The sequence below is a fragment of the Oncorhynchus masou genome, chromosome 5 (assembly GCF_036934945.1).
Source record: "Oncorhynchus masou masou isolate Uvic2021 chromosome 5, UVic_Omas_1.1, whole genome shotgun sequence".
NCBI lineage: Eukaryota > Metazoa > Chordata > Actinopteri > Salmoniformes > Salmonidae > Oncorhynchus > Oncorhynchus masou.
The window spans coordinates 38,365,422-38,393,233 of NC_088216.1; the positions used below are offsets into that span (position 1 = coordinate 38,365,422).

The 27,812-nt window shown below is 40.7% G+C and overlaps 2 protein-coding genes across 3 annotated transcripts; both read left to right on the plus strand.

Moving 5' to 3' along the window:
* The first annotated feature begins 1,934 nt into the window (after positions 1-1,934).
* Positions 1,935-16,427, plus strand: LOC135539555 (deoxynucleotidyltransferase terminal-interacting protein 1-like). The gene is made up of 13 exons (XM_064965492.1): positions 1,935-2,334; positions 4,048-4,118; positions 4,357-4,453; positions 4,863-4,961; positions 5,063-5,131; positions 5,543-5,596; positions 5,704-5,765; positions 6,213-6,258; positions 6,484-6,542; positions 6,700-6,760; positions 12,509-12,580; positions 15,329-15,384; positions 15,623-16,427. The coding sequence occupies exons 1-13, from the start codon at positions 2,257-2,259 to the stop codon at positions 15,735-15,737; spliced, it is 939 nt and encodes a 312-aa protein (XP_064821564.1). The 5' UTR covers positions 1,935-2,256; the 3' UTR covers positions 15,738-16,427.
* A 4,349-nt stretch (positions 16,428-20,776) lies between these two features.
* LOC135539556 (ubiquitin-conjugating enzyme E2 C-like) lies at positions 20,777-22,966 on the plus strand. 2 transcript variants are annotated; one of them, XM_064965493.1, is made up of 7 exons: positions 20,777-20,923; positions 21,463-21,570; positions 21,751-21,778; positions 21,888-21,974; positions 22,163-22,367; positions 22,563-22,622; positions 22,784-22,966. In XM_064965493.1, exons 2-7 carry the CDS (start codon positions 21,470-21,472, stop codon positions 22,819-22,821), a joined length of 519 nt encoding a protein of 172 aa, XP_064821565.1. In that variant the 5' UTR covers positions 20,777-20,923; positions 21,463-21,469; the 3' UTR covers positions 22,822-22,966. The 2 variants fall into 2 exon arrangements, with proteins under 2 accessions (XP_064821565.1, XP_064821566.1); XM_064965494.1 differs by having other exon boundaries at positions 21,466-21,570.
* Positions 22,967-27,812: the final 4,846 nt, after the last annotated feature.

Genomic DNA, 27,812 nt, shown 5'->3' on the forward strand with positions numbered 1-27,812 from the left:
TCTCTTCAAGATGCTGACTTATCTGCTGACACCATATGTTTTGGGCTTTGAACCATAATTTGAACAGCTCTCACAGACTTTAAAATATTAGATACATTTTGCCATAGGTTTTCCATTCCTCTTACAGTGCATTTGGAAAGTATTCAGACCCATTTACTTTTTCCACATTTTGTTTGTTACAGCCTTATTCTAAAACTGATTAAATTAATGGTTTTCCTTCCGTGTGGTACAGCGGTCTAAGGCACTGCATCTCCGTGCAAGAGGCGTCACTACAGACCCTGGTTCGATTCTTGGCTCTACACAACCAGCCGTGATTGGGAGTCCCATATGGTGGCGCACAATTGGTCCAGCGTCGTTAGGGTTTGGCTGGGGTAGGCCGTAATTGTAAATAAGAATTTGTTCTTAACTGACTTGCCTAGTTAAATAAAATTGTTCTACACACAATATCCCATAATGGCAATGTCAAAACAGTTTAAAAAATACATTTTTGCAAACATAAAAAAAATGTTTTCATATAAAATACTTATGCAATTATGTTAAGATTTTTAAAAATTGAGCTCAGGTGCATCCTGTTTCCATTGATCATCTTTGAGATTGTGCTACAACTTGATTGGAGTCTACCTGTGGTAAATTCAATTGATTGGACATGATTTGGAAAGGCACACAGTTGACAGTACATACCAGAGCAACAACAAAAAACAAGCCAAGAGTTTGAAGGAATTGTCCGTAGAGGGCATAAACAGAATTGTGTTGAGGAACAGATACGGGGAAGGGTACCAAAAACTCTGCAGCATTGAAGGAGGGATTGGTTCCCATCATTCTTAAATGGAAGAAGTTTGGAACCACCAAAGCTCTTTCTAGTGCTGCCTGCCTGGCTAAACTGAGCAATCGGGGGGAGAAGGGCCTTGGTCAGGGAGGTGACCAAGAACCCGATGTGGTCACTCTGACAGAGCTCCAGAATTCCTCTGTGGAGATTGGTGGGAGTCCTTCTGGAAGAACTCCATCAATCAGGCCTTTATGGTAGAGTTGCCAGCAAAAGGCACAACAGACTGCTTGGAGTTGGCCAAAAGCCACTTAAAGACTGATTATAAGAAACAAGATTTGGTCTAAGGCACTGCATCTCAGAGCAGGAGGCGACACTACAATCCCTGGTTTGATTCCAGGCTGAACCACATCTGGCCGTGATTGGGAGTCCCATAGGGCGGTGCACAATTAGCCCAGCGTCGTCCGGGTTTGGCCGGGGTGGGCTGTCATTGTAAATAAGAATGTGTTCTTAACTGACTTGCCTAGTTAAATTAATAAAAATGTCTAATTTGCAAAAACGCCTAAAAACCTGTTTTTGCATTTTTGTAGATTGTAAGGGGTGACTCCCAATCACGAACGGTTGAGATACAGCCTGAAATCAAACCAGGGTCTGTAGTGATGCCTCATGCAGTGGAATAAGTGCAATAACTCAATCCGGCCTTATACTCCTAAACAACGCAAGTTTTACACGTTGGCTAAGGGTAAAGTCAATTTTTAGTTTTAGGAACAGAAAACTGTATTGAGATTCAACGATGAGAAAATGTGCAGTGTCGGCCAAAATCCATCTCGCGCGATCTTCTCCCAATGCCGGCCACCGGGCTTCCTCTCATCACCATATTTGGTGGTGAGTGGAAACGCCAAAGGGATGCTTCATATTTATATATCCGGGGAAACATCTGGCTCATTCTGTGATATTACTTTGGGGAAATAAAAACGTATACTGTCATGCTAGTAACTACAACCCAGTATGCTGATAGCAGCGCGGAATAGTCAGTCTATTCCAAAATGTTTAGTGAGTCAAATTGCTGCTTGAAAGCCCCTACAAAGATGGCGGCTGCAATGGTTCATAAGCCTTCGTCACACGGACACGCTTTTACGCGTGCGCTGAATACATTTAGGTACCTCCCGTACAATAGATGGCAGTCATATGTTCGTTTTGGTTTCTAGAGACAACGTCTGTCAAAGAACAATTGTGTGGTTAGAAAATTAGACTGTTGCTTTTGATTGCTGGAATATTCTGTAAAGTTACTGAAGGAAGTAATTTGACAGCACGCATTTAGAAAACCAAGTCTTATTTTGTACAAATATATTTAAGATCTATTCGCAATTTGACAATTGCCCACTTCTGCAAAAGCGTCGAGACGGAAAATAGTTTTCCTGGTCGCGAGCTACCGCGAGGATCTATTCAATCATCACACCCGAGACTGTTATCTTCAAATTAATACTTGCTAAATGGGTGCTCATCGAAGTGAGGGACGGAGGGATTGGCTTCAACAAGATGCTGTTGAACAGCCGCCCATACAAACTATGGTGAGCGCTAAGCATCTACAAATTCCATAACATAATACTTTCTTACGAACTGTGATTACACAGTCATGTTACGATAAAGTGCACAACTGATAGTCATTTTAAATAGTTTTGTATTTGTCAGTGAAAGTGGACAACTGATAGTCCTTAAATTAGCATCTATCATCTGTCAATGACAGCTAGCTATCACAGATTGACAGTTTGAGCTCATTCCTTAATTGCCTCGCTTCCACGCAAAAATTGTGTTTTGCGATTGTCATTTCAACAGTTTATAGGCCGGGCGTACGTTATACGTTTTTGCCGTCCAAGACGACTTTTTATAATCTGGGTGAAATCCTATGAATTTGGGCTAGGATCAGTGCATCGGGACTAGCGTAGTTTTGAGCGGGTCAATGACGCACCAAATGATGCGTGTTCCGTTCTCCAGACTCCTGTCGGATATCCCGATAATTTTCTGACATTTCAGAAATGTTGGTCGTGCATCTTGTAGTATGAGTAGTGCTACGAAGCGATTGGGAAAAGACTACTGTAGAAATAGGCAATGAGCCTTCCGCATGTGAGACCAAAACAATGATGGCGAAGGCATCAACGTGGGTGGAGTTGTGGAGAGAACGCGGCTGCCTTCGCAATGTGCAAGTTCGTTTTACATGGCCCGGTGCCCCTGTCGAGCGGATCGTTGTTTTTGTTTAGACCATTTCATTGGTCCTAAAGTGAAATCTGTCCTCACTCGGTGCACCGGGCTATGCTAAACTAAATCCTCCAATATTGGTTTACATCTGCGTCCTGCCATGACATAAACAGATACTTTCATATTGTTATTTCATTTTAAGTCCATATTCTGCGTCTCCGTCTCTTTTTAAATCTATATTTTTTTTTTTTTACAAAAAGTATACATCTGCACATAATGCAGCTCACTGTTTCAGTGTCGGCATATTTTTCCTTACGACAACCAACAAACTCAGGGCAGGAACGAGGGAATTAATAATAGTGTAACGTTAGCACCCACGTCCTGTGGTTGAGAATGCACGGAATGAAAGATTTGGGTGAAGGAAATCAGAAAATGTGAGCACGTCAAAGTTAAGATTTTAAGTTGTGTAGTGTGTGCACAGCAGAAGTTTTGCAGTAGTTGTTGGTTGTCAAATGTATTTATAAACTGGGCGTTCAAGCCCTTAATGCTGATTGTTTGAAAGCTGTTGTATATTTAAGCAATAAGGCACAAGGGGATGTGGCTGTTCTGAGTCACGACGTAATGCATGCCTTGTTGCAAATTATAAACTGGTTACCAATGTAATTAGAGCAGTAAAAATAATGTTTTGTCATACCCCTTGGTTTACAGTCTGATATACCACGGCTGTCAGCCAATCAGCATTCAGGGTTCGAACCACCCAGTTTATAATAGACTTTATACCACGGGTATGACAAAATGTTAGATTTTTTTTTTTACTGCTCTAATTACATTGTAACCAGTTTATAATAGCGATAAGGCACAACGGGGGTTTGTGGTATATTGCGAATATACCACAGCTAAGGGCTGTTCTAATTAAGCAATAAGGCACCTCGGGGATATACCACAAACCCCTGAGGTGCCTTATTACTTAATTAGAGTGAACTGAAGCCGGGCGGGCCAGTTGTCCTCTTTGACGCCTCACTTAATTAAAATGTCTCTATTCTGGTGTTTTATTGCTGACTCTGTGCATCCTTTGCCTCTTCTTCCAGAATCCATGGAACATCATGATAAAACACAGACAGGTCCATCGCAGGGGCAGACGCTCACAGATGACCGTGAGGTAAGTTGACTGACTGTTAAAGGGATAGTTCACTCAAACACATCTGAGTGTTTTTTTTAATTAGTCCACTTTTAATAGTAAGACATGTACCAAGTATTGTACATGTCAGCAGTCAAGTTTAAGATATAGCATTTTTAGTACAGAGCTAAAACTGATTTGTTTTGTGAGAATGACTTTCGGGACAGATTTTCCAAAAGATGTAATATAGCTAATCTATTCACTATCATTGTTCATCTAGCTACACAGATCCTGTTATATCCATGGACCTCCTCCGAACGGTTCTGCAGCCCAGCTTCAACGAGGACATTATGGGAGTCTTCAGAAAATACATGAAGGTAAGTCTGCTGGATATATTTTCTTCCAAATTCCATGCATTTTAAATGGCGATTATCCCATTGCTATGTGAATATCTCCACACAATGCATACTCCCAGGACATGCATTTGTTTACTCATAACTTCAACTATTGTAATACTCTCGAGGGATTTAATCAAATTTGAAATCCTTACTCAACACAGCTTACAAATTGAACATGGTTTTTATTAGCCATTTTTCATAGTACCTTTTTGATATGATTTAACGAGAGCACGGAATAGTTTTACACCCCAAACAAATCTGAAATGTAAACAAATTGTCACTACTTTTCCTTTGATATGCTCATACTTTGGCATTTATTTGTCTCTGAAATGTGACTACTTTCTTCTGTTGAGAGCAGTCTTTGTATTTTGACTTTCTTTTACCGCAGTTCTTTGAGAAAGCAGCCAGCAATGTCAAGGAGAACGTTGGAGACGACGTGCAGACCGACCAGCTGATCCGAGAAGCCTGCAGAAACTGCCTAGAAAATGTAAAAAATCATCTAAATGTATTTAAGAAGTATCTCTGTGTAGATTGTGTTTAACACACAGAGACATCTCTGAGTAATGTTCATTTCCTGTCCCTTGTCAGGCCAAACAGATCTTCTCAGATGGGGAGAAAGCGGCAGTGGCAAGACCAGGGCCTGAGCTTCCATTCAAGGTAAAGGAATATTTTAAATGAGTCTAGAGAACGATGGCTTTTTCTCCATCCATTCCTCACCTCAAAGTGCATTAGAGGAGAAGGACTGAGGGGAGGGCCTTGAAACTTCTCCTCCAATATGGTTGAAAGGAGGTGAGGAGACAAGATGTGAGATATTGCAGAAGGACTTATCTAGATGGAGCCCAACTCTCATATAAGTGAAATTGTTTTAATGTGAACATGATACACTGATTCACGCTTCCAAACAGTTATGTTGTTATTTGAAAGTGAGGATGCTGGCTGGAAGTATGAATGAGTGATTTACTCATTGCATTAGTCTTATTGCTCCAAAATCATAAATGGAGTTCTTGGAAGGAAAGTAGACAGAACGCTGTCACTTTCATCTCAGCAACAATGTCTATTTTCTTACAGCGGGTGAAACTGGAGGATGAGTCCAGCCAGAGGGCCAGCCCTGTTCCAAAAAAGGTAAACTAGTCTGCCCTTTTTGAAATAAACTTTTAGACTTCGTTAAAAATAATAAACATACCCAAAACCCAGAGTAACTGACAATATGGAAATTACTTTTTTTACAGCGGAAAGGACGCCCAACCGCTCCTGTCGGTTCTTACGACAAACCTGTTACATATAGCAATGTGTGAGTATGTGCTCCTGTTCGACAAGACATGATTTCACCTTGCTGCCAGTGAAGTTATTTTCTTTGTCAAAACCTATGCAAAAGTTAAAGCACTGATTCATGAATGCTCATACTCAAATTCACATAATAGTGATGGTAATTGTGTTTTTATTTAACCTTTATTTAACTAGGCAAGTCAGGTAAGACAAATTCTTATTTACAATGACGGCCTAGGAACAGTGGGTTAACTACCTTGTTCAAGGGCAGAACAGCAGTTTTTTACCTTGTCAGCTTGGGGATTTGATCTAGCAACCTTTCGGTTACTGACCCAATGCGCAAACCTCTAGGCTACCTGTCGCCCTGAATCTCAGCAATGTAAATCTAGCTTAAAATGAATATTCAAACATTTATGCTGTAAAATGCCATGATTCATATGCACGTTCACCCAGTGTTTTCCTCCCTCTGTAGGCCCAAGCCCAAGACATTGGAGTCCGTAAAGCGTGAGGGACCAAAGGTGAGTTTATTTTATTTATTTATTACATCATAATGGCTAAATACAATAGTCATCGATGGATTACCGTGAAACTATAACTATTTTCCCTCGTGCATTCTAATATTTCAAAAGCACTGTCCTTTTTGGATGACATTAAGATGAAAAGTATGTAGTTTGTTTGCGTTATGTCCCATGGATTTGAGTATAATTAATTATTCTCTATACAATATGTTTTATATTCTACAGTGGGACCCTTCCAGACTGAATGAAGGAAGCACATTTGTTCTTGGGTCCAGGGCAAACAAGTAAGTGGAAATTAAGGGGAGTATTAACAATTTTCAATTGACTCACAAAAAAATAGAAAGATGATGACATTGAGTTACATGGAGTGTAGGCCAATGTCCAACTGTATATTTGCCTGCATTGTTTCTAATGAATATCCAAATCCCTGTTTATCTGTAGGGCTTTAGGAATGGGTGGCACCAGAGGAAGGATTTACATCAAACATGCTGAACTCTTCAAGGTAAATCTCTCTCTCTCGTGATGTACATTTGGTTGTATATCAAACATACAGATCTGGCTCCAAATCAACCTACTGCATGATCCCAAATGTATTTTGGGACAAAATAAGAGCAATGAAAGAAGCATCAACTACAATATTTTCCAGACTGTTTATTTATAATACATTCAGAGAACATGACATATTTAAAAATGTTATGATAAATATGTTCTCTGTCTAGAATCAAAATCTATGTATTAATGGCAGGATCCTCCCTTTTTTTGATGTACTAAGGGATCCCATTACAGATCTCCTATGGCATATAACTCAGAAACCACCCTTTGGACATCTGGGCAGTGGTCCTAATCAAATGAAAAAAGGCCGTCCAGCAAGCCAAGGTCTACTATCTCTCTTGCTTGATGGGTTATGTAGTTGGACCATGATTTGGTATTGGTCAGAGGAAAGGTGTTCTCTTCTTCATAAGCACACTACATTGCACTTCATAAGCACACTACCATGCAACAGCAGCGGTCTGTTGCATGGTAGTCTCCTCCGGAATCCATAGGATGGCTGTGCATTGAACATAAACTTTACTGACCTCAACAGTTACTTTATCCTCCTTGCTGCTTTCATTGGTCAATGCATCAGAAATGGATTCAGTGGAACAGAAGGCCTGGCTTATAGAATGAGTTTGTTCCACTAAGGTGGACTCAACATCTACAACTGTCTCTCCCTCAAAGGGAGTGTTTGCCAAGTCTTTCTCATCCCTTAAGGAGTCATGGACTTTCTGGGGCAGAGTCTTGAGTAGTTTTTGATCACAACTAGTTTATAAAACTCTTCAAATTCAAGATTAAATGTAAAATAACATCACTCATCGGGGTTGTCCACATTAATGCGTTTCAGAAATTGCCCCATTCCCTTGTAAATCAGGATAATCTGGGATTCATCAAAGCATCATTTGTTGTTATATTTGGACAGTCACAAAATGTTATAGAGGTTGAGTAAAAACTATTTAACTTACATTTGTTGGTTGTAGTGAAAACTAAGTTATCAGGAAAGTAAGAAGACAGTTCTTGCTTAGTTTTACGAATAATAACTGATGTCCTTGAATATGGCAACAGGTTGTTTACTTCAGTTCCAGGTATTTCAATACAGTTTAGTAATAGACAAGTCTTTGTTTGGCGCAAGATTCAAGTGAAAAGTTTTTTTTGTTTTTTTGTTTTTTTTGCTCTGACTATGCACACACACAGGTCTCTACCCAAACACTCACACATATTTACAATGACACCACCGCACACATTACATACACCCACTCATCTATACTGAAACCACACCGTGTTTAACACTTGCCACATACGCTGCTGCTACAGCTCATTCTATTATCTATCCTGTTGCGTAGTCACCCTACTCACACTACATAGCTACCTCAATTACCTCGTACCCCTGCACATCAACTCGGTACTGGTATTCCCTGTGTATAGCCATGTTATTTTTATTCACTATTTATTCCTCATGTCACTATTTTCAAATGATCAATCTAATGTATTTATAAAGCACTTTTTACATCAGCAGATGTCACAAAGTGCTGATAAAGAAACCCAGCCTAAAACCTCAAAGTGTAAGCAATACAGATGTAGAATCATGGTGGCTAGGAAAAACTCACGAGAAAGGTAGGAACCTAGGAAGAAACCTAGAGGAACCAGGCTCTGAGGGGGTGGTCAGTCCTCTTCTGGTTGTGCCAGGTGGACATTATAACAGTACATGGCCAAGATGTTCTTAGATGACCAACAGGGTCCAATAATAATCACAATGACTATAGAGGGTACAACAGGGTCGGGAGGTAGCCTAGTGGTTAGAGCGTTGGACTAGTAACCGAAATGTTGCACGATCGAATCCCCGAGCTGACAAGGTACAAATTTGTCCTTCTGCCCCTGAACAAGGCAGTTAACCAACTGTTCCTAGGCTGTCATTGAAAATAAAAATTTGTTCTTAACTTGCCTAGTTAAATAAAGGTGAAATAAAAAATAAAAAAACTGGTCAGCCTGATCTCAGGAGTAAATGACAGTTGTCTTTTCATAGCTGAGCATTCAGAGGTCAAGATTGCGGGAGTAGAGGGAGAGGCTGGGTTGAAAAAGCAGGTCTGGGATAAGGTAGCATGTCTAGTGAACAGGTCAGGGTTCCATAGCCTCAGGCAGAACAGCAGAAACTGGATCAGCAGCATGAGCAGGTGGGATGGGGACAGCCAGGAGTCATCAGGCCAGATAGTCCTGAGGCATGGCCCTAGGGCTCAGGTCTTTTGAGAGGGGAGAAAGTAAGAGAGATGTGGGAGAATTTGAGGGAGCATACTTAAGATCACACAGGACACCAGTTAAGACAGGAGAATTACACCAGGTAGGACAGACTGACCATAGCCCCCAGCACATAGACTAAACTCAGCAAAAAAATAAATGTCCTCTCACTGTCATTTTTGTTTTCTTCAGCAAACTTAACGTGTTAATATTTGTATGAACGTACGATTCAACAACTGAGACATAAACTGAACAAGTTCCACAGACATGTGACTAACAGAATGGAATAATGTGTCCCTGGACAAAGGGGGAGGGGGGGGATCAAAAGTAACAGTCAGTATCTGGTGTGGCCACCAGCTGCGTTAAGTACTGCAGTGCATGTCCTCCTCATGGACTGCCACAGATATGCCAGTTCTTGCTGTGAGATGTTACCCCACTCTTCCACCAAGGCACCTGCAAGTTCCCAGACATTTTTGGGGGGAATGGCCCAAGCCCACAACCTCTGAACCAACAGGTCCCAGACGTGCTCAGTGGGATTTAGATCCGGGCTATTTGCTAGCCAAGGCAGAACACTGACATTCCTGTCTTGCAAGAAATCACACACAGAACAAGCAGTATGGCTGGTGGCGTTGTCATGCTGGAGGGTCATGTCAAGATTGAAACGTCCCTTTTTCACTGTTGCTCCAAGCAGAGGAAACTGCAATTCTGAAATACATCAAAAAGCGTGAAGACTTCTGCCTGAAGCCCATACACGCAGCAGCGTACATGTTGGACCCCAAGTATGCTGGCAGTAGCATCCTGCTGGTGCAGAGATCAACAAGGCATATGGTGTCATCACTCCCGTGTCTCGCCACCTTGGCCTGGATGAGGGCAAGGTTCTTGGCAGTCTGGAGAAGTACACTTCCAAGCAAGGGCTTTGGGATGGAGATGCAATATGGCAGTCTTGCTAACATATCTTATCAGCCACCTGGTGGAAGGGACTTCTTTCCCCTGTTGCCTCCATCCTCCTCCAAATCCCACCAACATCAGCCGCCTCGGAGCGCAACTGGTCCTTGTTTGGGAACACACACATCAAAGCACGCAACAGGCTGACAAATTTGAGGCTTTTTGAGGCTGACAATGAGCCATCCTCAACAAGGTTGGAAAGTGACAGTGAAAATGAGGCCTCAGTCTGATGTTCAAGAGGTGGCCATTGAGAAGGTCCAGGGAGAAGACATGGACGCCTGAGAGGATGACAACCAAAGCTTCAGTTTCTAGACTGTCATTTTACAGATGTATGTTGAAAACGTATTTGTGAGATGTGATGGATCATTGGTGATTATTCAATATTCTAGTTTTTTTGTTGTTCACTGAAATCATCCAATGTGAAAAGTCAACTCTTTTAATTAAAGTTCAATTGGTAATTAAATTATTTTTTTTATTTCTATTGGAAGGATTTAATATAATTTACAATTGTCTACTTAAGGTAAAATGTGTGTTTGCCTCCATATGATATGGTAAATATATCCAATGCAAAAAAATCTAAATTTTATATGGTATTAATTTTCAAATATTCCCACGGAAATGTTCAACCTCTGAATATTCCCCAAAATGTGCAACCCTACATGAGACGGGGGGTCAGGGGACACTGTGGCCCTGTTCAACGATACCCCCAGACAGGGCCAACTAGGCGGGATATAACCCCATCCACTTTTCCAAAGCACAGCCCCCACACCACCAGAGGGATATCAACAAACCACCAACTTACTACCCTGAGACAAGGCGGAGTGTAGCACACAAGGATCTCCCCCACCACACAAGCCAGAGAGGATGCAAAACCAGACAGAAAAATCACGTCAAGTCGAGTATAGCGAAAAGCCTGGCACGACGTGATGCACCCCTCCTAGGGACGGCATGGGAGAGCACTGGCAAGCAGTGACTCAACCCCCGTAATAGGGTCCGAGAATGAGAGTGGAGAGCGGGGAGCCGGCCAGGCAGAGACAGCAAGGGTGGTTCGTCACTACAGAGCCTTGCCCTTCACATTCGCACCCTTGGGCCAGACTACACTCAATCATAGGACCTACTGAAGAGATGAGTCTTTAGTAAAGATTGAGACCAAGTCTGAGTCTCACATGAATCGGCAGACCGTTCCATAAAAATTGAGCTCTATAGATGAAAGCCCTGCCTCCAGCTGTTTGCTTATACAGCCATGCAATCTCCATAGACAAACATTGGCAGTAGACTGGCCTTACTGAAGAGCTCAGTGACTTTCAATGTGGCACAGTCATAAGATGCCATCTTTCCAACAAGCCAGCTGGTCAAATTTATTCCCTGCTAGAGCTAATGTAATTGCTGTTATTGTGAAGTGGAAATGTCTTGGAGCAACAACAGCTCAGCCGTGAAGTGGTAGGCCTCACAGAACGGGACTGCAGAGTGTTGAAGCGTGTAAAAATCATCTGTCCTTGGTTGCAACACTCACTACCGAGTTCCAAACTGCCTCTGGAAGCAACATCAGCACAATAACTGTTCGCCAGAGCTTCATGAGATGGGTGTCCATGGCCAAGCAGCCGCACAAGCCTAAGATCACCATGCGTAATGACAAGTGTCGGCTGGAATGGTGTAAAGCTTGCTGCTATTGGACTCTGGAGCAGTGGAAACATGTTCTCTGTAATGATGAATCACGCTTTACCGTCTGGCAGTCCGACTGATGAATCTGGGTTTGGCGGATGCCAGGAGAGCTCTACCTGACCGACTGCGTAGTGCCAACTGTAAAGTTTGGTGGATGAGAGATAATGGTCTGGGGTGATTTTCCATGGTTCGAGGTTGGCCCGTTAGTTCCAGTGAAGGGAAATCATAACAGCATACAATTACATTCTTGACGATTCTGTGCTTCCAACTTTGTGGCAATAGTTTGAAGGTCCTTTACTGTTTCAGCATGATATTGGCCCCGTGCACAAAGCGAGGTCCATACAGAATTTTTTGGGGGGGGGAATTGGTGTGGAAGAACTTGACTGGCCTGCACAGAGCCCGGACCTCAACCCCATCAAACAACTTTGGGATAAATTGGAATGACGAGCAGAATTTCTATGATCTATGTCATCATAGAAAGTAATCAACATTCTAATCATGCCTCAACATACTATTGCTATGATCTCAACCTCGCTCTCGTCCTTTATGCCTATCTTTAGTACTAACAAAAATGTCCACCTATTAGAACCTCCTATAAAAATTACCCTGGCCTCAAGGTTTTGTGACGCTGACATGAATTGACCAAGTGGATGACCTCTTGATTCATGTGTACATTGGGAGCTAAAAAACTGAATTGCAGTAGCACATACAATAACATCTAAATGTCAAAGATATGTAACAGGAATGGCCATGTGCGATGACGGTTGCATCACTGCTCTGTTATGCTAACCAACCTGTGAGTGAGACAACCAGTATCCCCTACCCATAAACCATCACAAAGCTTACATAAAGTAATATAACTGTGTGTTTTTTTCAGTATGCTGCTGATGCTCAGGACAAACACTGGTTGGCAGAGAGACAGCATATGAGAGCCACAGGTGGAAAGATGGTAAGAGCTCTGTACAAAAACTCTAACCTGGTTGCAGATTTCTTTGTGCTTTAGCCAAACTCCTCTGTCATGTTCTTTGTCATGCAAAGTTGGCTGAAGGACAACTTTGTGGACTACCCTACCAAATTCACATCCAAATGTGAGTTATACACTGCGTGTACTCGCCATTTAAGGACCTGCTCTTTCTATGACACACTGACCAGGTCAATCCAGGTGAAGGCTATTATCCCTTGTTGACGTCACCAGTTAAATCTACTACAATTGGTGTAAGATGAAGGGGAGGAGACGGGTTAAAGAAGGATTTTTAAGCTTTGAGACATGGATTGTGTATGTGTGTCATTGAGGGTGAATGGGCAAGACCAGCGGTTCCCCAACTAAAGGTCGCGACCCTTTTTGAAAATGATTAAACTCTAAATGATCCATTTCAACTAGAGTGATCATAGGAAAAGGCCGCAGTTGACCATTACACTTGAATCATTCCTACACTATGACACCACACACTATTGCAGAGACTTTGACATTACCGGCCGCAATTGATATGGTGAAAACTATGTGTAGGGAGGCACAGAAACTCACATTAATTCCTTTGTCAGATATCACTGTTAATCAAAGAATTTATGCTATTGCTAGCAATCAAGAGGAAACTGAATGAATGACTCAAACTCCCCAGCTTAAGCTCTCCAAATGCACGTTAGCTGTGAGGGCTGAGATGCACATGCATTGACTTTTGTTCGCTATACATATTGGGGAATTCTTTTCACAAAGTCATAATGTTATTTTTCACGATTCCCGAGCATGAAATGGCACAGGGGATGTTCAGTGTGCTGTGTGGCTATATTGACCAAAACCTGGTTCTATGGGATTGAATGGTGGGCTTTTGCACAAATGGGGCTCTTATGGCAGGTTGGCAGGCATTCCACTGCAATCTAGTTATGAATGTGTCTCCCTTTGCCATATGGATGTGGTGTATTATACACCGAGAGCAACTGATGGCAAAAGAGCTGAGCACAGAACTCTGCGATATACTGCAGCAGGTAACTTAGATTGTAAGCTACATCAAACCACATACACTGCGTGAACGCCTGTTCACAAAACCACATGGCGATATGGGATAAGAGCATGACAATGTTCTGTTTCACCCCAAGGCTTGGTGGTTATCGAGGGGGAGCGTTGGAAAGATGTTTCACATTGGGAGAGGAACTGTTATCATTCACAATGGATGTGTCGTGGAAATTCTTACACAGGGACACTCAAAGTCAAACTTAAATGTATCATCCTTTATTTGTCAGCGTGCTGGAGAGGTTCTAACCAACTCGATGCACCATAGTACATATGTCTATCAGGAGCTCTGCCTGGGCAGACCCAGCAGTTGTCTTGTATACAGAAAAGTTACATTTGTATGATTTAGCATAATTCATGAATCATTACCATTTTGTTTAATTTGTGTGACAGTCCAATATCTCACGATGCTTCTTCTCTCTAAGCTGAGACATTGAAACTGAGATTTATTTTGTTCTTTCTCAAAACAAGGTCTGGGCGTACTGACAAATTGCAGCTACTGATAGTGAGGATTTGTACAGTCAGCCACTTGCATGAACACATTGGTTTATAGAACAGCACATGAATAGAACACAGAAATGTGTTAATAAGAAAAGCACAAACAAAAGTTAATTACAGATGTAAAAAAATAAAAGACTTTGTTGACTTTCTGTATAATGAAAAGAATGTCTCATTGACTATAACACATACAGGTATTTGGGAAACTGAACAAATTTAATGCAAGCAATCTACATATGTGACCAAATCAGTGGATTCAAAGAGAAAGTGAACTATGCCACCTTCCCTTGGCTGTGTATGTTTCTAACAGAAAACAGCATCAGTAAGTGTCCCACTCGAGTAATGACTGCTCACCTCCAATGCTTGGAAGAGCAATTTTGGATTTGGGACCTACTTCCAGGATATGGTAGTAGGTGCACTGGTTTGAGTGTGTCAAGAACTGCAACACTGCTGGGTTTATAGTAATTTAGTATGTTAAGATGCTTTTCTGTGCTGGGATGAAGTGGGCGTATACACAACCGAATGCTGTGGACATATACTGGCCATTACAAATATGAATATGAGCAGACTGCTGGTTGGCCCAATCATCCTCCTCCAGACCGCTGATTGGCCAGCTCACCTCTTCAGGAGTATGACATCATTCTCTATGAGGAAATGGCAAGCATTTTTTTAAACAAGTTTGAAGTGGGGTTATTGGAGTTTTTATATATATATATATATATATATATATATATATATATATATATATATATATATATAAAATATAGCCAATGAATTAAAAAAAAAATATATATATATATATAATTTTTTTATTTTTTATTTTTTATTAATTCATTGGCTGCATGAGTATAGCGTGAATCAACAACATTATTTGGGTATGTGTTAACAGAATATGAACATTTTAAAAGTGAGATTTTCACAGAAGTTATTTTAAGCTTCACTTTTCTGCTTTGTAAGCACTAGCTTCAAACAATATTTTTACTTATTGAAAAGTTATTTGTTGTTTAGATTTGTATGATTCTCTACAGTGTTGCTTATTTAGTCACAAACTGAAATTAGGTGAACGTGAGAGTATTTTGCAACCAGGTTATGGCGGAGCGGTTTCTACATATTGTACGTTTTAAAAACAAGTTTGATTTGCTAAATGTATTAACAAATGTAAGCTAATCTGAACATTTTATGATTTTATAGGCCTATCTCCTTATTGAAGAGGACGTCCAGGACCTTTCTCTGAGTGACGATTACAAGTAAGGAAAACATTTTGTTGGTCCCCATGTTATCCAGTAAGTGTCAATCTGTCATTGAACTGAGTATCTCCGATGGCTATTCACTTCTTAAACCAGGCACACCTCACCTGGTCGCCCCAGATGAGTTGACCATAGCCTACAGCTCAAACAGGCTAAATCAAGCCCAATGGGTGTTACACTGGTGTCATGATGAGATTATGATTCTGTTGTGTATTGTTTATTTGATATTTTTTTCCAGAGATTGCCCCGACCTAAAAATGACCCCAATTGAATTAAAGCCTTTTACTGTTCCTGGGTGGATGATTGAGAAGATGCAGAAAGCCATGGAGGTCCAGAGTTCGGGGAAGGAATAAAATTGTACTTTGTGTGCAGGGAAGGAATAAAATCCTATTTTGCGTCGCTATGGCACCATATTCCCCATATAGTGCACAACTTTTGACCAGAGCAATATACTGTAGGCCATGGTCAAATGTAGTGCATGACATAGGGAATAGGGTGCCATTTAGGATGCAAGCCTAGAAAACCACAGAACAGAAAGAATTCCTGTCACATCAAATCACGAAAGACTGGACAAGTGCCAATGTATTTTCTGCCTGTGTAGCTTTGGATGCAGTGTCATTGTATACAACTACTGAACAGTGTTCTTTGATAAAGAAATGTGCCATCTTTTTCTATTTGTATCCTTACTGTAACGTTAAAAGGGGCTCTATGGCAGGCTATGGCCCCTTGGTAATAGAACGGTTCTTGGGGGTGAGGGTGTATTCCCCCCCCCCCCCCCATAATGAATATATAAGGAGTTTCCATTGTTCTTGTACAGTGATTTTGTTTTCCCATTTACTAGACTGTATTCTCAATTTTATACAATGTCAGTTGCTTTTGTTTATCATTTGCTGTGATTTTATTTTTTACTACAAACTTTCAAGAGCAGAATGTATTTAATTTTGTCTTTTCGGATTAGTTGACTATGATTTAAAAAGGATATGGGTGCTTGATGATCAATTTGTTAGTCATTTCTATGCAAAATAAATGTTTTAATGACTACAGCTATTTTTTGTTTAGTGTTTTGGTCATGGCATAGACCATGTCCTTTTTATCTATCAAAAACGTGAATCAACCATCACGTAATATACAGTTGAAGTCAAAAGTTTACCTTAGCCAAATGCATTTAAACTTAGTTTTTCACAATTCCTGACATTGAATCCTAGTAAAAATTCCCTGTCTTAGGTCAGTTAGGATCACCATTTGATTTTAAGAACGTGAAATGTCAGAATAATAGTAGAGAATGATTTATTTCAGCTTTCATTTCTTTCATCACATTCCCGGTGGGTCAAACGTTTACATACACTCAATTAGTTTTTGGTAGCATTGCCTTTAAATTGTTTAACTTGGGTCGAACGTGTTCAGGTAGCCTTCCACAAGCTTCCCACAATAAGTTGGGTGAATTTTAGCCCATTCCTCCTGACAGCTGGTGTAAGGGTGTCAGGTTTGTAGGCCTCCTTGCTAGCACACTCTTTTTCAGTTCTGCCAACAAATATTCTATAGGATTGAGGTCAGGGCTTTGTGAAGGCCACTCCAATACCTTGACTTTGTTGTCCTTGAGCCATTTTGCCACAACTTTGGAAGTATGCTTGGGGTCATTTGTTCATTTGGAAGACCCATTTGCGACCAAGCTTTAACTTCATGACTGATGTTTTGATGTTGCTTCAATAAATCCACATAATGTTCCTTCCTCATGATGCCGCCACCCCTGTGCTTCACGGTTGGGATGGTGTTCTTCAGCTTGCAAGCCTCCCCCTTTTTCCTCCAAACATAACGATGGTCATTAAGGCCAAACGGTTCGATTTTTGTTTCATCAGACCAGAGGACATTTCTCCAAAAAGTATGATCTTTGTCCCCATGTGCAGTTGTAAACTGTAGTCTGACTTTTTAATGCGGTTTCGGAGCAGTGGCTTCTTCCTTGCTGAGCGACCTTTCAGGTTATGTCACTATAGAACTTGTTTTACTGTGGATATAGATACTTTTGTCTGTTTCCTCCAGCATCTTCACAGGGTCCTTTGCTGCTGTTCTGGGATTAATTTGCACTTTTCGCACCAAAGTATGTTCATGTCTAGGAGACAGAACACGTCTCCTTCCTGAGAGGTATGACAGCTGTGTGGTCCCATGATGTTCTTACTTGCATACTATTGTTTGTAAAGATGAATGCGGTACCTTCAGGCATTTGGAAATTGTTCCCAAGGATGAACCAGACTTGTGGAGGTCTACAAAAAAAATTTCCTGAGGTCTTGGCTGATTTCTTTTGATTTTCCCATGATGTCCAGCAAAGAGGCACTGAGTTTTGAAGGGAGGCCTTGATATACATCCACAAGTACACCTCCAATTGACTCAAATTATGTCAATTAGCCTATCAAGCTTCTAAAGCCATGACATTTTCTGGAATTTTCCAGGCTGATTAAAGGCACAGTCAACTTAGTGTATGTAAACTTCTGATCCACTGGAATTGTGATCCAGTGAAATAATCTGTTAAGAATTGTTAGAAAAATTACTTGTGTGATCCACAAAGTAGATGTCCATACCGACTTGCCAAAACTATGGTTTGTTAACAAGACATTTGTGGAGTGGTTGAAAAACTAGTTTAAATGACTCTATCCTAAGTGTATGTAAACATCTGACTTCAACTGTATCTTTGTAGAAGACTTCATGCACCGTTTGCTGTGTGGAAGCAGAGAGAACGGTGTATGGCCTGGGTGGCTGGAGTCTTTAATCATTTTCCTGGCCTTCCTTTCACATCGCCTGATTATAGAGGTCCTGGATGGCAGGGAGTTAGGCCCCAGTGATGTACTGGGCTGGCCGCACCACCCTCTGTAGTGCCATGCAATGGAGGGCGATTCTGTTGCCATACCAAACAGTGATGCAGCCAGTCAAGATGATCTCAATGATTTAGCTATATAACTTCTTCAGGATTTGAGGGCCCATGCCTAACCTTTTCATCCTCCTGACTGTGCGCGTGTGTGGACCATTTGAAATCCTTAGTGATTTGGATACCGAGGAGCTTGAAACTCTCAACCAGCTTCACTACAGCGCCGTCGATAACTTAGCTGTGATTGAGGGTTATTGCAGCCAAACTGCTTCAAATATAGTGATTAGCCTACGTAGCTAGCTAGCTAAATGGCAGCCTATTTTATTAGTATCAACTATTTTGCTTAATTCAGAAAGTAGGCTTCACCACTGTTACATCTGTTTGTATTAGCTAGCTAGCTTGCAAACTAGCTATTGTGATCTAATGTGAGCTAGCTAGCCAAGAATGCGTTGTTTCTGACACATGCCACGATCCTGCTTGCTTTACATCCGACAGACATTTAGCTACCGTAGCTAGCTAGATAATAATTATCTATGAATATTGCAGCTAGCGGTGTAGACACTCAGTAGCTTTTCTGTCCAACTTCACGCAAATTTCAGCCTACTCCTGTCCAGTGGTGTAGTGCTATTTTTTTTTAGGTTAGGGAGCACCAAAAAATTATGTAAATGACATCAGTTCGTCAATCAAATTTTGTGTCGACAGATGTAGACTATTGAATAGCCTGTCATTATAGAATGCATAAACTGCATCCTCCAATTGCGACGTCTACGAATGCTCGCTCACACATACTGTCTCAAGAAAATTGTATATTTTCCATATCATCAAACACCAGGTTAGGCATACCTAATTTCTAAATAGGCCATCACAGTCAATCATGAATGATAATTATTGATGTTTTCCAGGTGAAACGTCCAAACTGCATCTGCATGCCAATCATTTGATCGATCTCAATCAGTTGGGAATATGCTTCCAACTTCCAGATCATATGTATTAGATTCGATTAAATACATAAACAACCAATCACAACATATATCCTGCCTAGTGGCACGCTCTTGGGTTTTGGTGCATGAGAAAAGAAAAGCCACTTCTGCTTCAGCTAACCCTCCTTAAAATCTCATTAGAAATTAGGTGTTTTTGGTGGAACAGTAACGTTATAGGCCTACTATGGTATGCTATTATATTCGGGTTCTGTTATGTAAAATGCAAATTAATCATTGTTATCTTGCAATACATTGATTCACCTTTGTTCCAACTTTAATATATGAGCACCAGCACCATTGTGAGAAGTGATAATATTCTATTGTAATAATTATAATAAGTGCAATGATTTTAAATCAGTTGAACCAGCCTGTGGTGCTGAAGGACAGCTGAATGATAGCTCTGCCATTCAGCCAGTTCAAGAACAAACAACAATTTGCAGTATAGTCTAATAGGCCTACTACTACGTGGTATAGCTATTTGTTGGCTATAGCCTAATGTAAATACAAATACTTATAGCTTAATATCATTATACTGTTTGCGAGGAGTGCTTTAGTTGCACCTGCTAGCAGGTATTTCATTGTATTGTGTAGCTTACACTACGCTGTATCATAAATACACTTTGATTTGCTTAAACACATGGTTGCAATATACCCTATTACAGAATAAAAGAAAACAGAGAGGTGAACTATCAATTCATATAATTTATTTGCATAAAACATGCTATCAAATCAATTGACCAAGTAGTGAACATAAATCTTGCCCCACCCTGATATAATAAGCTACTGTAGAATGGGCCCAGCCTCTCAACCAATAGTCAATAAAGGCTAAATATCCCAAGCAGGGCAACAGCAACTTCCAGAGAGAGTCAGGCTCCTTGGGCTTTGCGGTGGCCACTCAGGTTTGGATGTCCCTGGCAGAATAGTGTGGTCGCATATCATTCTGGGTTCCACTGTGCTAGAGGGGTCCATGGAGTTTCATGAACATCAAGGCAAACACACTGTGAATTTGGATCCTAGATCTAAATGGAATAATGATAAAGTTAATGTGGCTAAACCCCCACCGAGCTGCTATCATGACACTCGGGCAGGCAGGCGGGTACAGAGTCCAGAACAGGCAAGGGTCAAAACCAGGAGGACTAGAAAAAGGAGAAAAGGCAAAGCAGGGAAAAACGCTGGTAGGCTTAGACATACTATGTAGCCCAATAAACAAACACTTCGCTTAATAATAGATATATGGAATTTAAAAAAGGTTTATGAAAAAATAACTTTTTGGAGGGTTTACTGTCATGAACTATTAAATTAAATGAATTATTAATTTAAAACAATTTGACATCGGTGACAGGCGCATGGCCCCCCAGTACGATATACCAGTGGGTAGACAGAGGTTAAGATTAGGTTCGTCCCAAGGATTCCGAATAGCACAGACCTGTACAAATAAATTCGGACCAACCATTTGGCAAATCTGTCACTTCCGAATGATCTTTCACCCAATCACATCGAAGTATTTAGTAGGCGCATTCTTTCAAATGGTTGCTACGGATTTGCTTTGATTTAAACACGAAGTTGCAATTGGTCATGTTCGCAAACAGAGCGGTGACACGGTTTTGAGAAAAAACATTTAAACGGGGGCGGGATCTCTACACAGTTTGAACATCTCAGTAGCAGAAAAACTGAGTTGGTGAAGTCAGAACAGACACATCAGGCAAGTTACATTATGGCAACATTTGAGTCTTATTTTTGTTGGAGGCGGGTGGGCTGGTTGTTCTAAGTTGGTTATTTAGCTAACGTTAGCTGGCTAAAGAAGTCATTCAACCTGTTAGCACTGTTATGCTGCAACAAGATAACACTCACTCCGCTAACCGTTAGCTAATGTAGTTTGCATTTGCGCTGTAACAATGTTTAACTAGCTAGTTAACATTTATTAGCAACTATCCTCATGTATTATTAGTTAACCGTGATAAATTGTGTTATGCCTAGCCCAGGGTATATGTGGGCTACGTTAGCCAATGCAAACAATTTCTAACGTTAGCTATGCCTTGCTAGCTGAAATGGATAACTAAGCACCTTAAAAATCCAGCTAACGTTAGCTGGCTAACGTCATGACAACACCCTGGTTAGTTGTTTGCAGGCGCGACGCAAAATGCCGTGCACTTGAGTGTTTTCAAGTAGCTATTTGTTTACTAGCAAGCTAGTTTAGTTTCCAACGTTGGCTAATTATCGTCCTCTCGATTGCTCTTCCAGTAGAATTATGGCCTCTCAAAATATGGACCCTGCAGCCGCCTCGTCCACAGCAGCTCTGAAAGGCACTGAGACCGGTGGGAGTGCAGCAAAGGGCTCAGTCACGAAGAGGTTTGACATTTAGTTTTGCTCATCTTAGTTCCCAGCTTTAGTAGGAAAGTAACATTAACATGTAAGTGGAGGAGCCAAACCGTATAATGTCATTTGTTTGGTGCCACTATTTGGGCATAGGCTAGTCGGGGTACGAAGTTTGGGCATCATTTCTGAATCTTCGTTTTTTTTACACCCTAGACTTCAACAAGAACTGATGACACTAATGGTAAGTGTTCCCCATGTAGGACCATCTCTTTATAATCACATTTGGATATATCAACATATTTTGTAAAATTGCTATTTCCTTTAGATCTGATTTTTATTTCTTCATGTAGATGTCTGGAGATAAAGGGATCTCTGCTTTCCCGGAGTCTGACAACCTTTTTAAGTGGATAGGAACGATAGACGGCGCTCAGGGAACAGTAGGTCGTGTTTACTTTCTACTCCAGCATGAAAAGTACAGCCTCAGTTGTTGCTCAGGTTTTAAGAACAGTAACCCTATACCATATGAACAAGGTCTACGGTTGAACTCCTTTGAACATTCAAACGCTTGCTGTGAAATGCTTTTGCACAAAAACAGTAACAAATCTTCCATTGCTCATTCTCTTAGGTTTACGAAGGCCTGAGGTACAAGCTGTCGTTGGAGTTCCCCAGTGGCTACCCGTACAAAGCCCCCCGAGTGAAGTTCATCACGCCATGTTTTCACCCCAATGTCGATGATCAGGGCTTCATCTGTTTGGATATCTTGAAAGACAAATGGTCAGCCCTGTATGACGTACGGTCCATTCTTCTGTCCATCCAGAGTTTATTAGGAGGTAAGGCACTTCCCACAGAAATTAATAAATGGCACTCAGTTATCAAGTTGACTGGAACTCACCCAACCAACTAAGTTTAACAGTGCTCTGCGATCAAATCACTGTCGAAGATGTCACCTGTTTTATTTATTGTTTGGAGAGTTTGTGTGCCACTGTCCAATTTGTTGTTAACTTTGTACTACACTCTGTCTTCAGAACCCAACATTGAGAGTCCATTGAACACTGCTGCTGCTGAGCTTTGGGATAACCAGGAAGGTTAGTATATGGACACGTTTGTGTCCCAACATGGTGCACTTCTTCTGACCAGGGCACATAGGTCATTTGGGACCCACCCTGTTAATACTCGTGTCATGAGTCAAGTTGTATGATGTTAAACAAACTTGCACTGTATTAAACAAAGGATTTTTATTTTTTAGCCTTCAAAGCCCATTTGAACACAACCTACAAGAACTGACTCAAGCTCCTACAATCCTGCCATGTGTTTTATTTCTACGTGTTTTTCTATGCTTCTAATTATGTACATTTCAATACTGGGTATGTCTCTACAATATTTTTGTTTGTATGACCTCTATGTGAATAAAGATGTATAGGTATGTTAATTGTGGCTCTATTGGTTACTTTCCACTCAACATTTGGCTTTATTTAATTTAGATATTTTTTCAATCACTAACTTGAATACTTGTGACATCACTAAGATGGATATAATGACCATAAACATCTATCCTCTGCATAGTTCATAATGCCTTCAAAGTCTGCTTGTACATTTAGATTGAATATCCATCAGGATTTACCCCAGTACTCTACACAAAGGTGCCTTTTCTCTTCCCCCATCTATGCGGGCTGACACGTGTCTCACTGGGCCATGGCTCCGGTGGGCTTGCTCACACTTGGGGCCAAAGCCAAGCCACTGGTACTTTTCAAGATGTCATTTTAAACTTTAACCTCTCACAAACGACCTTTTGACCATTCTGGTCTTCACAAGTCATTGTCAGCCCTAGCTATGGAAGCAATTTCCCTTAAGTGTAACACTGGTGTTATGCAGCGTTGACTACCCAAAGACAATTGTCCAGTCATTTTATTAGCCAAATGACTTATGCCTGCATGTGTTTCTCTGCATCACTGACATTCAGTAACCAAGTGCTCAAGATTACACCCTGTCAATTTAAATGACTTAAATGTAACAGTTTGGAGGATGATACCATCTTGGGACACCACGATCTCTTCAGGTCACACTCATTCTGAGACTGGGCACCCTACACCCAGGCCTCTTCAGTACTCCACTGCTAGCCAGGGGTGGTTTGGACTGACGACACCATCCGAAGCCACTGTTTTCACCAGGGGCCAGTGGTAATTCCTTTGTTTCAAGGGGAAGAGGTCTATTACAGCACTGGCTTTGACAGGTCCTGTTGGTGTTTCTCCAATCCAGTGAGGATGAGAAACCCCCCACCCCCACCTGTTCTTGTTTTTCTTGTTCAGAATCTCCCTCTGAGGTACCAGCTGTCTGCAAACCTGGATCATGAGACAACATACACATGAATCAGTGTAATTTGCATATGATGCACACACTATAAAATGCAATTCCAAAGTAACATTCTTGCAGTTTCAGTTCCAGATGAAAGTGATCTGTTGACATGACAGTTATTTATATTACATTATTGTACACTTTAGACACCAATGGGCTGAAAATGTTGCACTTCAAAAGATATAACCTGAATTTGAATGGAAGGGTTCAGATCTTGAGGTCCATTCAGCATTGCAGATTCTGTAAGCCAGTGCTATGGTCTCGTCCATCTCAGAAATCTGCCGTCCGAGTTGCTTCCGAAAGAGGTGGCCATTTGTTGGAAACAGGCAGTCACCTTGTTCAGGACCTGCTGGACAACCTCAAACCCTGACCTGCTGCTTCCAAGCCTGGAGCTCATCCACTGAATTCCGCCATGATTCATCTGAACCAGTGGAGAATGCTGAGGGGAGGACAGCTCATAATGTCTGGAACGGAGCAAATGGAATGGCATCAAACACATGGAAACCATGTGTGTGTGGTGTATTTGATACCCTTCCACCTCTTCCGCTCCAGCCATTATCACAAGCCCGTCACCCCCAAATAAAGAACCTCCTGTGATCTGAACCTGCACAGAGGAAACCATACAACAAAATGTAATACAATACTTCCATAATTGGTCCATTTACACAGACATTATTTTTTGCCGTCTCATTACCCAACCTTATGTAACAGTATTGCTTCCGTCCCCCTCCTCGCCCCTACCTGGGCTCGAACCAGGGAATGCACACATCAACAACAGTCACCCACGAGGGATCATTACCCATCACTCCACAGAAGCCACGGCTCTTGCAGAGCAAGGGGAAAAACTACTTCAAGTTCTCAGAGTTCACGACGTCACCGATTGAAACGCTATTAGTGCGCACCACCGCTAACTATCTAGCCATTTCACATCGGTTACACACATCTAAAGTGCCTTGCTCAAGTGCACAAAATTAGGTATTATATAGGATACTGAAGCCGTTAACCCTCCAGCTGCCAGCTCACTTCCTGTAGGATCCCTACCAAGCATCTTTGGGATAAAATCCGGCAAACCTCTGGTTACAGGCTCACATCTCTAACCTTTAAGGCTATCAAGCCATAGCCTATTCATGGTACAGACTCAATAAATGACAGTAATAAATACAAATTTAAAAAAACAATCCCACAACTTCACTAAACCAGGGGAATGTATTGTTATTATAAAACCAATATAGCCCTGAATATTGATAGTAATCTCTGATGATTATGATGATTGGCATTTAAGGTTCATTTTAAAAGTATCAGGAAGTTGTATTTTCTTTAAGGCTTCAAGGCTAGACAGCAAATATCACTCATCCTCTCCCTTTATATTTAAAATATATATATATTCTTAGCATTACTATCAGTATTCCAGAATATACAATCCAAATCTATACTGTGCCACCACTAATAACTCCACAAATTTCCACCAACTTTATCATGACCACATATGAAACACAAAATACAGGAATTTGGAATCAAGAGTTATTAGGTACGTACCAATTTACCAATCACCAAACGTCAACAGACAAATAGCTAACCCACCTCTGTTTTGAAAAGAGTCCTCAGGGTCTCATGCTTTTTTATAGCCTATGGGTAAGTTGACAGCCTTCAACACAAGACTGAATACAACTGAGGAACTTCAGGATTTAACCCTCAGTACTCGGCTCCTCCTCCACACACCCCTGCTTAGTCTTTCCTTGCTGGCACTGGCAGGAACTGGTCTCCAGGAAAACACTTTTTAATTAGGCCAACCCAAGCAGCTGAGGCCCATGGAACCATTTGGGCTCTTGCTCTTCTTCCAAAATAAAAGTAGTTTACATCAATTGGGGACAGACAACAACTGAATAGTTTATTTCCAAAATGCTTTATCCACCAATTCTTTCTTTTGTATTTTTTAATCAGAAATGATTGCTGTGAGTACTTTCATGTGTGTGTAAAATGTTACAGTTCTAAGATTTTTAATTCATACTGTAGATTTCAAATGTATATGAAAATGTTGTTGTTTTTGCAAATTGCTATATAGTGCAGTGCCTTGCAAAAGTTTTCTGACCCCTTGGATTTCTTCCAATTTTATTGTGTTTAAAAGTGGGATTAAAATGGATTTAATTGTATTTTTTTTTGTCAACGATACTCTGTGATGTCAAAGTGGAAGAAAAATGTGATTTCAAAAAAAGTTGAATAAGAAATGAAGTAACTAAAATATAGTCGTTGCATAAGTATTCAGCCTCTTTGTTTAGGCAAATTATTTCAGGAGTAAAATTTGCTTGACAAATAACAAGTTACATGGACTCACTCAGTGTGAAATAATTGGGGCTGACATCCTTTGAATGAAAGGGAAACTGCCTTGCTCAGAACAACATATTTTTTACCTTGCCAGCTCAGAGATTCAACCCAGAAACCTTTCGGTTACTGGCCCAACGCTCTAACCACTAGGCTGACTAACCCTTCTTATGTCCTGCATACATACAACCTCTGTAAGGTCCCTCAGTACTGAATTTCAATGACAGATTCAACTACAAAGACCAGGGAGCTTTTTAAAAGTCTCATAAAAAAGGGCAGTGATTGGTAGATGGGTAACGATAACAAATCAGACATTGTATATCTCTTAAAGCATGGTCTAGTTAATAATTATGCTGTGCATTATCTATTAAACCACCCAGACACCCCAAAGATACAGTCATCCTTCTGAACTGAGCTGCAGGACAGGAATGAAACTTCTCAGGGATGTTACCATGAGGCCATTGTTGATTTTAAAACAGCTACAGGGTTCAATGATTGTGATGGAAGAGAACTGAGGATGGATCAACATCATTGGAGTGAAAATACAAATATTCCAAAACAACAAGGCACTAAAGTAATAACACACAAAAAACATGTCAAAGGAATACACTTGGTCTAAATGCAAAGCCCTATGTTTGTAGAAAATCCAACACAACACTGATTAACTGCTTCTTTATTTTCAAGAATGGTGGTGGTTGCATCATGGTATGGCTATGCTTGACATTGGAAAATTACTGGGGAGTTTTCAGGATAAAAATAAATGGGCACAGGCAAAATCCTAGAGCAAAACCTTTGTCAATCTGCTTTAAACCAGACACTGGAAGAGGAATTCACCCTTCAGCACTGGAGTTGCTTACCAAGAAGACAGTGAATGTTCCTAAGTGGCCAAGTTACAGCTTTGACTTAAATCGTCTTGAAATATGGCTGTCTAGCCATGATCCCCAACACCTTGACAGAGCTTGAAGAATTTTTCAAGAATAAAAGTAAAATATTTCACAATCCAGGTGTGCAAAGAACTTACACTTAACCAAGAAGTTTATCAGCTGTAATTGCTGTTAAATTTGTTTTTTAACATGTATGGTGTCTGGGGTGTGAATACATAGGCAACAATTACATTTTATTTATTAAATGTATGTTAATACTAATAAAAAACGATTTCTTCCACTTTGACATTACTGAGTATTTTGTATAGATTGTTGACAAAAAAATTACAATTAAATCCATTTTAGTCATACTTTGTAACACAACAAAATGTGAAGAAATCCAAGGGTCCTGAATACTTTTGCAAGCCATTGTTAAGCTGGAATGGAATGTTTGTATCCTGTATATTTGACTGTGATATGTGGTTATCTCTCAACAAGCTATCTTAAGATGAATGCGCTTACTTACCAGCAGTACTACTTATTTCACTGAGTGAGGCGGATATATAGCATTTTGCAATAAAACAACATGGTTATTTGTCTCTCTGAAATAAAACCATCAAGTAATAGATTTTAAACAAATACATGTCTGTCATTGAACATGTCTGCCATGCCATGATTAGATAGTAAAAAAACACCAATCTTTAACTAAAAATAGCTAATTTACCAACATTTCTGAAAAAC

Coding starts and splice junctions, on each gene's coding strand:
- LOC135539555 (XM_064965492.1), top strand. CDS start 2,257: ATGGGTGCTCATCGAAGTGAGGGACGGAGGGATTGGCTTCAACAAGAT. Junction 4,119..4,356: donor CGCTCACAGATGACCGTGAG/GTAAGTTGACTG, acceptor TTGTTCATCTAG/CTACACAGATCCTGTTATAT. Junction 12,581..15,328: donor GAGCCACAGGTGGAAAGATG/GTAAGAGCTCTG, acceptor ATGATTTTATAG/GCCTATCTCCTTATTGAAGA.
- LOC135539556 (XM_064965493.1), top strand. CDS start 21,470: ATGGCCTCTCAAAATATGGACCCTGCAGCCGCCTCGTCCACAGCAGCT. Junction 21,779..21,887: donor AAGAACTGATGACACTAATG/GTAAGTGTTCCC, acceptor TTCTTCATGTAG/ATGTCTGGAGATAAAGGGAT. Junction 22,368..22,562: donor CATCCAGAGTTTATTAGGAG/GTAAGGCACTTC, acceptor CTCTGTCTTCAG/AACCCAACATTGAGAGTCCA.